Consider the following 14,678-nt stretch of genomic DNA (forward strand, 5'->3'; position numbering starts at 1 on the left):
GAACATGAGCAGGGGTGTCAAACACCTTTTTAATCGGGGTCACATACAGCCCACTTTGATCTTTAAGTGGGCTGGCCCAATGAAACTCCCCTTTCTGTCCATGTAAAGACAGTCAACTAAACATTTAAACCCTGAAATATTTAAACAGAAGCAAAAGAAGTACATTTCCAGCAGTATTAGTTTTCTTTACATGATAAATGTGTAAAAATACAGAAAAAGCTCATTCCCCAGACGGTTCTGTATTTACAATAGCCATAATGTATAATATATTTAAAAATCAAGGTATTTTTAATCATTTGATATTTATTTATTTTTTTGTCTTTTTGGAATTTTATCGATTACTTCACTACTTTAGTGTAGTGTGAATGGCAGTGGGGGAGGTCCATATCAATAGAGAAAGCTGTAAAACATATATACAGTAAAATACAGTTCAAAAATCTTCACATTTTCCAAAGCCTTCCAGTGGGCCTGATTTCAGTCTTTGCCGGGGTGAATCTGCCTTCTAGGCCTTATGTTTGACACACCTTGCGTGCCTAAAACCTGGCTGCTAAAGGTATCAGATTGGAAGTAAGTTTTGTTCTGCCCTGTAGGGGTCAGACTAGAGTCAATTCGGTGGTCTCCCAGCAACACAGTGTAAATAACTCAGTGGGTTTTTCAGCAGGTCATGGAGCTTAAGAGGCAAGCAGAGAAATGAATGCAAAAACGATTTAATATTAAGTAAAGTGAAGTAAAGGGAAGGGAAGGGCGACTCGAACGTAGGCACTCAAGCGAAAATTACAGGTAAAGTACATCTTCAATATACACTTTAGCACAGGATAATACAAGCTAACCATAGCTAAAGCATCACTAGCTGTCGTGGTAACTCAACGATGAACTATATTGCCTTGATGGCTGAGACTGTTCATTTAAATATCGAGTACCGCACTAGGCTTTAAAAGCCTACCGCGTTACGAGGGCTCGCTGATGTAAAGCTTGTGGAAAGAGGTTGGCTAAGGGTAACTAGCTTCAGTAACAACAAGAGATTAACGAAGTAGCAGTAGCGACTGATAATTATATTCTAGAGCCCACTAAGCACGTTAGCTGAGGCTAACGATAACAAGGTTAAATGTTGTTGGGTTTGGCGAGGCATAAACACAAACGCTATTTCTTGGCGTTATGCCGTCCATCTGTTATTGCAGCAACTTGAGTGTGAATGCTAATTATGCAGCAGAAATGTGAACTTGTTCAGTTTTCGCTGTCCCTTTGGTGATCTCAGAGCTAACGATGAGTACTGTAACTATGCTAGCAATGAAATATGAAACGTTTCCCACACAGGACACGTTCCCATTCCCATAAAGTCTAGATTACTCATTATTTTTGTAGAAGTGGCTTAATGTTATCGAACAACAACAGATAACATTATGTCGCACAGCCCAGTTACCGTGTGATTACATTCGGGGTCACCAGGCTAAAGTATAACATTTAAAAGGGTTCCTAGGACTGACTTGTTTCTGATAGCCATTGCATGTGATTAGCAACAGGTGGGTGATCAGTGCGTGACCACAGCTTCTTTAGAGTTGCAGGTCCTCATGTTGTGAATTTTCCAGGACACGTGAAGTACCCTGTATAATCTCCAGCACTTGCTGTAAAGTATTGCTGTATTCTAAATCTTTCTGTGTTTATGTTATGTTACTTGAAGGTCATAAAGACAGCTGATGGTTGCTGAGTAGCCAATGGGGTTGTTTGACAAGTTGGCGGGTTGGCTGGGCTTAAAGAAGGAGGTGAACGTGCTGTGTCTCGGTCTGGACAACAGTGGAAAAACCACCATCATCAACAGACTGAAGCCCTCGAATGTAAGTCTTTCTAATACAAGAGATGTTGCATCACTCATCTTTATGTTGATAACGCTGATGAGAAAGGTGAAGGTGGGGTGTAAGGGGTGGAGATGGGTGTCAGGGGTGATTTATGACAGAAGGATACCAGCAATAGTAAAACGAAAGGTTTAGAAGATGGTAAATGGTAAATGGCCTGTATTTGTATAGCGCTTTACTAGTTCCTAAGGACCCCAAAGCGCTTTACACAACCCATTCACACACACATTCACACACTGGTAGTCAGACTTGCTATGATATATGGTTTGGAGACGGGGGTACTGACAAAAAGACAGGAGGCACAGCTAAAGATGGGTTAGGGTTAGGGTGACTACATCAGAGGGACAGTACAGGTCAAGCGGTTCGGAGACAAAGTTAGGAAGGCAAGTCTGACATGCTTTGGACTTGTGCAGAAGAGGGATAGTGGATATACTGGAAAGAGGATGTTGAATGTGGAGTTGCCAGGCAGGAGGAAAAGTGAAAAACCACAGAGAAGATTTGTAGATGTAGTGAAGGGGGGCGTGCAGGGGGTTGGTATGACAGAGGAGGATGTCAAGGATAGGGTGAGATGTAGCCAATACAATGAGAAAAAGACAGTACTGTAGAGGGAATGTTGCTACTACTAAATACTGTGTTTTCCCCACCTGAAGCTGCTAATGAGAACATGGTGCCCTTCTTTTTCAGGCCCAGGTACAAGATATTGTCCCAACAATTGGCTTCAGCATAGAGAAGTTCAAGACATCCAGGTAGCTGCTGTGGTTTAATATTGAATTGAAACCCAGTAATAAAGTATTGTCATCCTTTACATTATTGAACATCTGTTACAGATTAATATATTTTATTGCTTGTCTCGTTATTTACATAAACTTCATACACATGTGATTTTCTTCTCTTCTTCTAGTCTTTCTTTCACAGTGTTTGACATGTCAGGTCAAGGCAGATACAGAAACCTTTGGGAACATTACTACAAGTGAGTGTGATCCCAAAACAGCCTTTGCAAGATTTTTGTTTTGATATACGTTAATTAATATCTCTCATCTCTTCCCAGGGAAGGCCAGGCTATCATATTTGTCATTGATAGCGCAGACAAACTGAGGATGGTAGTGGCCAAAGAAGAACTGGACACATTACTAAATCATCCTGGTAAGGATTTTTTTTTTAGCCACTTGTTCACATATTTATTTTGTGTAAAATTAAATCAGGTTTAAAGGTTTCTTTTTTTTAATTGCCTTTTTAAATTTAGTTTCAAAATATTGTTCATTTATTTGAAGCTAATAACATTTCTAATTAACAGCACAACTCTGAAACTTTAATCTCTCTCTCCTTGCAGATATTAAACACCGGAGGATCCCCATTCTGTTCTTTGCTAATAAGATGGATATGAGGGATGCTCTGACTTCAGTTAAGGTCTCACAGCTGCTGTGTTTGGAGAACATCAAAGACAAACCCTGGCACATCTGGTACGAGCTTTTACTTTTATGTCATTGCCATTGAAGCAGTGTAGTTATTATAGACACAACAGCTACACTGCAGTCTGATGTGAGCATACCAGCACCATTCGCGGTTTTCCTGATGCATCACATTATACGAAAGTCCATTTCAAGGGCAGAACAAGTTTTATTACACAGCATGCAAGTTTGTTTTTTGTTATTGTCTGGTGTACGATCATATTGAACTAAGATGCCCAAACTGTACTGATCACTTCCTCTCGGCGGAAGTCCAGGATATTAATACTGGGACATTTATATTGTATGACTGGAAATAGTTCTGATGAACATCTATTTTTCAGTTCAGTTTTATTTATACAGCACTAAATCACAACAACACTCGCCTCAAGGCGCTTTGTATTGTAAGGTAAAACCTACAATAATACATACAGAGAAAAACCCAACAATCATTTGACCCCCTATCAGCAAGCACTTTGGCGACAGTGGGAAGGAAAAACTCCCCTTTAACAGGAAGTAACCAGTTAGGATGATGGGAGGAAGACAGGATAAATCTGCCATCTGCCACAAGATGTCATATTAACCCAGCAAAAATATTTCTATCTCTTCACTGTTACACTAGAACATTTACTTCAGTGACCTGAGACTAAATTACTCTATTGATTGACACAAGCTCGTTAACACTTGACAATGAAAATGAATATTTATTTATCCTTCACCAGAACAAAAAATATACGGAACCTTCTGCGATTTTATTCCTTTTTTTATGCTGGTTGCAGATAAGATATATTATACATCTTATTATATGTGTTATCTTCATATATTATGAATTATACAGTGTCACTTGGTGCACATTGTTAAATCTAAACATGGAAGAAAGAAATTAATTCCATGTTCTGTGCAAGTGACACCACACACAGCTAAGCATACTAAGAGTATCCCATGTTAAATCACAAGACTGACAAAAAACCCTAAATAGGGATTTGTTACACAGTGGTTAATGGATTTCTTTCGATTTGCCTTTGCACCCTCAGTATTAAGGATGTGGATTTGGCAAAGCAGTCACTTGAAGGTTTTCTGCTTTGTGCTTTTATCAGTGTGTATTTTGATATTTTTCAGTGCCACCAATGCTCTGACAGGAGACGGTTTACAGGAGGGAGTCGACTGGTTACAAGGTATAGTAGGAATGAATATACATGAAAATGGGGAAAGTGGACATCCACTAGTGAGTTCATCTCACAGTGTAGTTCACTGTTAACCATTAGAGTACATATTACATACATTTTAAATGACTTTCAAGATTTATACAGTTAGTTTTTTTTTGTTTTTTTTTTAACAGGCGTATTTTTCTGTCTATAAGGCGCACTTAAAATCCTTTAATTTTCTCAAAAACCAACAGTACAGTACAGTGCCGAAGTCGGGAGCATTGCGGAGTAATCAGGGTCCAAACTCCGCTTCAGGTCCCCAAGGTCAAACGATCACTGCGGCATTAAAAACTGTCTAAATTCTTTCATCTTTAATAAAATGATCAGTGTTATTGCTTTACCAGGTGTAACAATTAAGTTTAACATCTAGGCATCCATGAAAACAGAATTTATTATATTTTAACGGAGATGGAAGTTAACAGGAAGTTAACAGGAAGTTAGCTTGCTAGTTTCCACCTAAATATGATATAGCATGTTCTGACTGAGAGATTTCTGAAAAAAATTAAAACGTACAGCTCTGCTATCACTTCCAACATAAATGAAGACAGAAAACTAAACAGCAGTGACTTCTGTAGTTGTTACTAAAGTTGAACTAGCTGGTTTATAATGATGTGCTACGTGATCGCTAGCGACACAGCTAGGTTTGCATAACATAAACACAGTGAAGCTGGAGGATGAATGCTAACTTTTTCCACTTGATAAAAGTTAACAAGAACGTTCCTGATGGTTAGAGACAAATGCAGTCGCATGGCAGGATGCTGTAAACGGACCGAACTTCAGTCAGGAGAACAACTGAGATAATCCATCCACAATATAAAGTCGGTTATTAATATACTGCAACAACATGGGAATAGAGCATGTTGTTGCAGTATATTAATAATACAGGCCGTACCGAAGTGGAGGAAGCAAGAAGAATGAGTTGAATAAAGTTTGACTTATCAGACTGTTTTGTTTCACTTAATACACCTTATAATCTGGTGCACCTTATGGTCTGAAAAATATGGTAACCCCATAATTCAGCCACGTGTAAAACTATGCTTAGCAGGAGTAACTTGAAGTAAACCTTTTCTTTATGACTTTATCGGCCTTTCACATGAAGGAGGAAATTCCAGTCCACTTTTGGTTCACTCTTCTTTACAGTGTTGTTTTGGTTCATTGAGGTTTGCTTGCATTTTATGCACAGCTCTCTTAAGGTCTCAATAGATTCTTTTCTTTTTCAGCCGTTCTGTTGTAGATTTGCTGCTGTGCTTGGGATTATTGTCTTGCTGCATGATGCAATTTCAGCCAAGCTTTAGTTTTTTTACAGATGGTTTCCTCTGTAAACTTTGATATAGAGAGGCGTTCATGGTCAACTTAGTGACTGCCAGGTGCCAAGGTATCGTAGCTGCAAAACCAGCCTAAATCATCATCACCGTGCTTGAAAGTTGGTATGAGGTTTTTGTGCTAATATGCTGTGTTTTGGTTTTCAGCAAACATTGCGCTGTGCATTATTGCCAAACACCTCTATTCTGGACTGATATGTCCAAAGGACATTGTTCCAGAAGTTTGCAATTTTCTATTTAGACAGAATAGGCTTTTTCCTGGGAACCCTTCTAAGGAATCCATACTTGTTCAGTCTTTTTCAAATTTTACTGTTGAACTTTAACATTTAGTATACTAAGGCCTGTAGCATCTGAGATGTAACTCTGACCTTTGTGTGAATTTACTGGGAGATCCACTGCTGTTAACGCACAACAACTGCCAAAAACTTCTGTGTTTATAGTGGTGCTCGCACTTGCTGATCATCAATTAATCAAGTGTATTTGATAGCAGCACCAGGCTGCCTCTTATCCTCTTAATTCTAACGGAAGCAGTAAGGGTGCACTTAGGCTGCGTTCACACTGCAGGCGAAGGCGCATCAAATCTGACTTTTTTGACCCTATGCGACCCATATCCAATCATGGTATGTGTCACGGGGGTGGAACGGACTCAGGCGCAGACTGAGGTAGCACAGTTCAACGACACTTTATTAATCACACTGGTGCGCTATATACACGTGAAGGGAGGGGGGAAACACCAGGGTCCCGGGGATCAATAGGCTGGGGAGACACACTTCTTCGCACTCGCTCTGCTCCTCGTCCAAACAGTCTCCACACAAGCAGCTCAGCTCACTTTCCTACTCACGGGGTCCAGGGGTCACAAAAGGGCTGATCCAGGTAAACCTGTTTACACAGACGAGGGTAAGTCGAAGGCAAACACGGGAACAGTAGAATCGCAAGGAAGCCAGGCAATACTAACGAGAGTTACTCAATATTCCAGCGACGAATAGCTCAGAGCCCCAGCCTTAAAAGCCAGAGAACTGCAATTCGCTTGAGATCAGCTGCAGGTGCGTGGGCCAAGGGCAGGAGCCCAATCAGAGCTCCGCCCAGGCAGACAGGTAGGAGAGAGAGAGAGCGAGAGAAAAACAACAAACACTTGTGGCCACACTGGGCTGGCCGGGGAGGCACAGGGACCATGACAGTACGGGGGGGTACTGTCATGGTCCCATGGTCCCATGGTAAGCCTGGTGGGTCGCCGGGAGGCTCCCGTTGAGGGGGGGCTCAACGGGAGCCTCCCGGCGACCCACCAGGCTTACCCGGGTGCAGGTGGTGGAAGTCCCGGAGCAGACCCCTACCCACGATAGCCGACCGGGGCACCCAGGAACGTTCCTCTAGCCCGTAGCCCTCCCAGTCAACCAGGTACTGAAAACCCCGACCCCGGCGGCGGGAGTCCAAGATGCGCGTAAACCAGCTGGCCACCGACGAGCCGGGGGGGCGGCGGGGGCCTGGAAGGAGGGCACAACGGACTGGAGACCACTGGCTTGACCTGAGAGACATGGAACACATCATGAATACGCATATTGCGTGGCAGAGCCAAGCGGACGGAAGCAGGGTTGATCACAGCACTGATTTCAAACGGGCCGATGAAGTTGGGGGTGAGTTTCTTAGATTCGGCACGTAAGGGCACGAAGCGAGTAGAGAGCCATACCTTCTGCCCCACCACATACACAGGGGCGGCCGTCTGGTGGCGATCCGCGAGTGCCTTATTCCGTTCCTTCGTCCGGAGTAAAGCCGCCCGAGTGGCCCGCCAGGCCCTGCGACACCTGCGGAGGTGATGTTGGACAGACGGAACAGTATGCTCACCTTCAACCATGGGAAACAGAGGTGGTTGGTATCCCAGAGACGCCTCGAAGGGTGACACGCCGGTAGCAGAGGATGTGTGACTGTTGTGAGCATACTCTATCCACGGCAGGTGTTCGCTCCAGATGGCCTGGTTATGAGAGGCGACACAGCGGAGGGCGGCCTCCAACTCTTGGTTGATGCACTCTGTTTGGCCATTGCTTTGCGGGTGGAAGCCAGAGGAGAGGCTCACCTTGGCTCCTATGGCAGAGCAGAACTCCCTCCACACCCGCGACGTGAACTGAGGGCCCCGGTCCGAGACAACGTCCTCAGGGATGCCATGGAGCCGAAAAACATGCGTGGTGAGGAGTCGGGCAGTCTCCAAGGCTGTGGGGAGCTTAGGAAGCGCAATGAAATGGGCAGCTTTGGAGAAACGGTCAACGATGGTCAATATTGTAGTGTTACCTGCAGATGGTGGCAGACCAGTGACGAAATCCAGAGAGATGTGGGACCAGGGTCGGCTGGGTGTGGAGAGTGGCTGCAGACATCCAGACGGATGTTGATTGGAGTGCTTATTTTGAGCACAAGTGGTGCAGGCGGTGACGTACTCCCGTGAGTCTTTAATGAGGGCGGGCCACCAGAAATACCTGCGCAGGAATGCAGTGGTGCGGTTAACTCCTGGATGGCAGGAAAAACGGGCCGTGTGAGCCCACTGGAGCACCCGGGACCGGACAGCCGCCGGAACAAAGAGTCGATCAGGGGGGCCCGTGCCAGGATCAGGGTCGGTTTCTTGTGCCTCCCGGATGAGCTCTTCGATCTCCCATGTAACTGCTCCAATAACACAGGAAGTAGGCAGAACAGATCCAGGGTCGGACTCCTCTCCGACTGGGGCGTATTGCCGGGAAAGAGCGTCTGGTTTAACGTTACGGGAGCCTGGCCTGTAAGTGATGGTGAAATTAAACCGGGTGAAGAACAAAGCCCACCTGGCCTGCCGTGAGTTGAGCCGCTTCGCCGAGCGGATGTATTCGAGGTTTTTATGATCGGTCCATACAATGAACGGCTGTGCAGCCCCCTCCAGCCAGTGCCTCCACTGCTCCAGAGCCAGCTTTACGGCCAGAAGTTCGCGGTCTCCGATGTCATAATTCCTCTCGGCTGGGGAAAGACGACGAGAGAAAAAGGCACAGGGGTGGAGCTTACCCTCGAATTGTTGGGAGAGCACGGCCCCTACTCCAGACTCCGATGCATCCACCTCCACAACGAACTGCAGGGAGAGGTCCGGCTGGCGAAGGATCGGGGCGGTGGCGAACCGTTCCTTGAGGTGAGAGAAGGCTTCCTGAGCCAGCCGGTCCCAGTGGAATGGCACCTTGGGTGACGTTAACCTAGAGAGAGGCAGAGCAACTTTACTAAAATCCCTGATGAAACGTCTGTAGAAGTTAGCAAACCCCAGAAAGCGCTGAAGCTGCCGGCGATCGGGTGGTTTGGGCCAGTCCAACACTGCCTGAACTTTTGCCGGGTCAGGTTTCAAATCCCCTTTGGTGATGATGTAGCCCAGAAATGCCACTGAATCCATGTGGAAGTCACATTTCTCTCCTTTAACAAAGAGCCTATTCTCCAGCAGGCGCTGCAGGATCTGCCTCACATATACCTCATGTTCCGCTTTAGACTTGGAGAAGATGAGAATGTCATCTAAGTAGACAAAAGCACATCGGTTAATAAAGTCTCTGAGAACATCATTAACAAGAGCCTGGAACACGGCCGGGGTCAGGCCGAACGGCATCACAAGGTACTCGAAATGGCCTAGGTGAGTACTGAAGGCCGTTTTCCACTCATCCCCTTCACGGATTCTCACCAGATGGTAGGCATTGCGCAAGTCCAACTTACTGAAGATCGTGGCACCCTGAAGTAACTCAAAAGCAGAAGAAAGAAGGGGCAGAGGATACTTGTTACGAACGGTGATTTTGTTAAGCCCGCGATAGTCGATACAGGGGCGAAGGGTCTTGTCTTTCTTAGCAACAAAGAAACACCCCGCTCCCACTGGGGAGGACGACGGCCGAATGATGCCCGCAGCGAGAGAGTCTGCAATGTACTTCTCCATAGACTCCCTCTCTGGCTGAGAAATGCTGTACAAACGACCAGATGGAAGCGGAGCCCCAGGCAGGAGATCAATCGCACAGTCATACGGTCTATGAGGGGGAAGTGAACGCGCCCCGTCTTTACTAAACACTTCAGCCAAATCATGATAAACACGCGGGACCGAGGTCAAATCCGGGGGCTCGACCGGCTGGTCAGACCCTGGAGATGTGGTTGGAGCAGGTGCAGCTTTGAGACAGTTCATGTAGCAGTCATTGCTCCACCCGGTTACTCTCTCTTTCTTCCAATCGATGTGCGGATTGTGCTGGAGCAGCCATGGATAACCCAATACAAGGGGGGTGCGCAGTGCTTGAAACACGAAAAGCTCGATGCACTCTGAGTGGTTACCCGAGAGAGTAAGAGACAGGGGTTCTGTGATTTGGGTTATGTCCGACAAGCGTTGCCCAGACAGGGCTGTGACAGCAAGTGGATCGGGTAGGGCGTGTAGTGTGACGTTTAGCTTTTTCGCCAGAGCGATGAAACTCTGCTCAGCACCTGAATCCACTAGAGCTTGAAGAGAGTGGGTAACATTCTTAATGGTGAGTTTTGCAGGTAACATAAGCCGGGGGAGAGAACTTTTAGTCGTTATATCGCCCACCAGTATTCTCTCAACTACTGGCGAGCGCGCCCTTTTGCCCGTGCGCGGCATGAAGAGGCAAAATGGCCCTGACGGCCGCAATATAGACACTCACCGGCGGCCATACGCCGTTGACGTTCTGCGGGCGAGAGCTGCGAACGTCCAAGTTGCATGGGCTGCTCCTCCTCCTCAACCTCGCCGTGCTCGCGTGCCGCTCCAGGCCCCGGTGAGGCGTCCCTCGGTGGCCGAGGCTGAGCGAAGCGACGTTGCGTGCTTCGCCGTGCACACAGGCGATCGTCTATTCGGATGCATAGGGACATGATCGCACCTAAAGAGGAGGGTAACTCACGCACCATCAGTTCATCTTTAATCTCCTCGCTCACATTATTTAGCAGTGCCGTCTTTAATGCTTCCTGCCCCCACCCCGCTTGCGTCGCTAGTGTCCCAAAGTCAACTGAAAAATCTGCCATGCTCCGCTTACCTTGCTTCAGATTCATGAGGCGGAGCCCAGCCGCCGCAGCAGTGGAGCCTTTATCAAAAACACTCCGAAACAGAGACAAAAAATCATCATAAGTGATTTCGGGACTAGTGCTCAGCACGGCTTGTGCCCAGGTCAGCACACGATCTTGTAGCAACTGAACAAAATATGAGATCTTACTCCCGTCATTAGAGAAGGCATGAGGCCGCTGGCGAAACTGGAGAGAGCACTGCATAAGAAAACCCGCACACTTCCCTAAATCCCCTGAAAACAGCTCAGGTGTGGGGAGATAAAACTCACACACAGCCGGGACCGGAACCGGTGAGGCAGCACGTACTGCGGAGCTTGATGACACCTGGGCGGGTTCGCTGGTAGGCGAGGGTTCCGGCAATGGAGTGCGCTGAGCAGCTGCTAGCGTTAAGGCAGCGACATTCTCGCTGAGGTGAACAAGTATTCGCTCGTGGCGTTGTAAGATCGCTTCCATTGTGACCGGGGCGGAGGGAGACGGGGAGGAAGCTGAATCTGCTGAGTCCATGGTGGCTGGAATATTCTGTCACGGGGGTGGAACGGACTCAGGCGCAGACTGAGGTAGCACAGTTCAACGACACTTTATTAATTACACTGGTGCGCTATATACACGTGAAGGGAGGGGGGAAACACCAGGGTCCCGGGGATCAATAGGCTGGGGAGACACACTTCTTCGCACTCGCTCTGCTCCTCGTCCAAACAGTCTCCACACAAGCAGCTCAGCTCACTTTCCTACTCACGGGGTCCAGGGGTCACAAAAGGGCTGATCCAGGTAAACCTGTTTACACAGACGAGGGTAAGTCGAAGGCAAACACGGGAACAGTAGAATCGCAAGGAAGCCAGGCAATACTAACGAGAGTTACTCAATATTCCAGCGACGAATAGCTCAGAGCCCCAGCCTTAAAAGCCAGAGAACTGCAATTCGCTTGAGATCAGCTGCAGGTGCGTGGGCCAAGGGCAGGAGCCCAATCAGAGCTCCGCCCAGGCAGACAGGTAGGAGAGAGAGAGAGCGAGAGAAAAACAACAAACACTTGTGGCCACACTGGGCTGGCCGGGGAGGCACAGGGACCATGACAGTATGACAGTGTGAACGGCACAAATCCGATATTTTCAAATCCGATCTGGGTCACTTTCGTATGTGGTACTGAATCCGATACATGTCTGATGTTTCAGAAAGCGACTGCTGTTTGAACGGTCATGTCGCATTAAATTCGTCTTTTACATCACTGACACAAGACAGACGCCAATTATCAGCTCCAGAGAAGACATCGTGAACACTTCCTGGCCATCCAGTGTAGATGTCAGTGAAACTGTTGGAAAAACAACGTTGGAGAAACGTGAACATTTTATTTGTACTGTATAATCTGCAGATTCTTACAGAAATCTGCAACTATCCTTTGAAGCACCGCTCCTCTCTAAAACAGCAATAAGGATAATTATTAGGCCATATCTAAATAACAAAATAACCTTATAATTTAAAGCAAAATTGGGAAACATAAAGTCCAAAACAGTCAAACAATACTGTTTGGTCTGGGTCTAGACAGAGCGCATTTTGTGTGACGTCTTCTTTAGCGCATGCGGGCCGCTTTGAGGGTTCACACTAGAGCGCGTTTACTGTCACATTTTATTTGTAGTGTGAAGAAGCAGACAAAAAATCGGATTTGATCAAAAAATCGGAATTGAGCATTAAGACCTGCAGTGTGAACGTAGCCTTAGTTCTTCACATGACTGCATACAGTCCTAAGAAAACTGTCTTGTTCACACGACTAGTTGATAATCTTATTTTTTCATGCCTTTTTTGGAAAATTTTCAAATATCTTTTTGTTCAGCATATCAGAATGGTCATGTGTTTTATGTCATTGAGCAAAGCACAGTGTGTTCTGCATCGTCATATTATTTTTCTTTTTTTTAACATTTAATGCTCTCGCTAAAATCCTGCCATAGATCAAATTATGCAGTGAGTACTAAATGCTGTGTTGTCTTATTGTTATGCTGTCTAGTAGATTTTATTCAAAATTAGTTCTACCTTACTGATTTACTGTCAGTGTGCCTTGGTTAGTGGAGAATAGGATTATTTGGGTGTAACAGTGAACCATGCCTAGATGTGTACCCTTTCCTATATCCTTAATAATGATGTCAGATTCATAAAGGAATGCTCTGCTCTGACCATTATCGCTTAATTATCGAGTCGTCAGTTTAACGTGGAGTCAGAAGGTTCATAGAATCAATGTTACTGCAGCATATGCCATTTTCTCCACAGACGACTTGGTCAGTAATCTGGTTTCCTGCATCATAAGTGATAGCAGTGCATAAATGAAACCTGTGCTGTATATTCCTTCTTAACCATACTTCTCACTTTTTTCCAGATCAAATCAAAACAATGCGAACATGAGGGCGTGAAGGGGCATCGGCCAGAAGTCGCAGTCTAGTCTTTTATTTGTACCAAAATTCAATGTTCAGAATGGGTTTTTGTTTTTTTTCATTAATGTATTTTTGTCAGTCGGAAAAACTTGGTATCAGTAAAAAAATGTAAAGAATGAATTGACTGTGAGGAAAAGGTCAGTGAGAAATCTGTGACTGAAGACATGGCAAAGTGCTCATGTTTAAAATTCCTCATGGACGTTTTGAAAGGAAAAATAATATTTAAAACATTCTCTCACTGAAGAAGTCTGTTTCCATTTATCTCATCCCTTATTGTGTCCTTTTCCCCACTGACTCACGATTCATTTCCACTGCGCCATTACAGCAGGACGCTTTTTGAGAGCCTCCATATATCACACAAATTTCTAAAAGTCAAACAATTTTGGGAAATAAGTGAAAGATTTTTTTTCCCACCTCTGACATATGCCAAATGCTCTCTTATTTTCAACTTTTTGTGTTTCTCAGGGCCACTGAGGATACATTTCAATCTATTGCTCTCATATATATATATCTCATATATATCTTCAGCATAGGCAAATCTTCTGCTGTTTGTGTCGTTAATACCAAATATTTTCACGTATTCCAGTGCGTCGCCTTTTTTCAAGTTTGCATAGAGGGCCATTTCACTGCCGCATTAAAAGAAAACAGCAACAGCTGTTACCTTATTGCAGCTAACATCACATGCAGCTCTGCTTTGTGTTTGATAACCATTGTTCCAGTTGTAGTCGAAGTGACAAAATTGTAAAATAAGTCGTGTGTATTTTTGTTCATGGGTAACAGTAACTGTAGGGTCTAGAGATCAGTTACCCAGCTGTAAAATGATTTTCATACACGATTGTAATGCTAGCCTGTAATGTTTGTTTGAAAGTATTTTAACGTTTTCCTTTTTTTGCCTTATTTCATTGCTGAAAGGAAAATGTATCAAACATTGTGCTTCTTAGAATTGACTGATGGTACTTGTGATCAGAAGGCAGACCAGCTAAACAAAACATCTGCTCAGTCTGCACCAAGTCAAGAACCCAAGCTTTTTGTCCTGTGCTTTAGCTGGCTGAAAGCTTGCATTAAAAACAAGTACAGATCTGACTGTGTGGTTGCATTTTTGGGGGTTTGTGGGTGTGTTTGTCAGGATCCATCCCCTAATTGAGCTTTAAATTAAAAATGAATCATTTTCAGTGTTTTGGGTGCTTTCAGGGTACAAATCCCAAATATTGTTTTGTTCACTGCACAGTCTGGAGTTCTGCTTTTCCTCTATAAATTGTAATTATACAGGTGTTACGTACTGCAGAAAATATTCTTTGCATTATCCAATGAAAGAAATGAAAGGAATTGTAAGCTTTCTGTGGTTGACAATATCAAACAGCTGTGAATGTGAATGCAAATTTAATCCTGTGAGTTGTAAATAAATAAC

At 45.0% G+C, this 14,678-nt stretch overlaps 1 protein-coding gene across 1 annotated transcript; it reads left to right on the plus strand.

Annotated features, from left to right (window-relative positions):
* Nucleotides 1–515: 515 nt before the first annotated feature.
* Nucleotides 516–13,594, plus strand: arl6 (ARF like GTPase 6). Its single transcript, XM_082542973.1, has 8 exons — nt 516–780; nt 1,679–1,832; nt 2,535–2,596; nt 2,752–2,820; nt 2,899–2,993; nt 3,181–3,310; nt 4,415–4,470; nt 13,216–13,594. The coding sequence occupies exons 2-8, from the start codon at nt 1,713–1,715 to the stop codon at nt 13,239–13,241; spliced, it is 558 nt and encodes a 185-aa protein (XP_082399099.1). The 5' UTR covers nt 516–780; nt 1,679–1,712; the 3' UTR covers nt 13,242–13,594.
* Nucleotides 13,595–14,678: the final 1,084 nt, after the last annotated feature.

Source organism: Aulonocara stuartgranti, assembly GCF_965226115.1.
Source record: "Aulonocara stuartgranti genome assembly, chromosome: 1".
Classification (NCBI taxonomy): Eukaryota; Metazoa; Chordata; class Actinopteri; order Cichliformes; family Cichlidae; genus Aulonocara; species Aulonocara stuartgranti.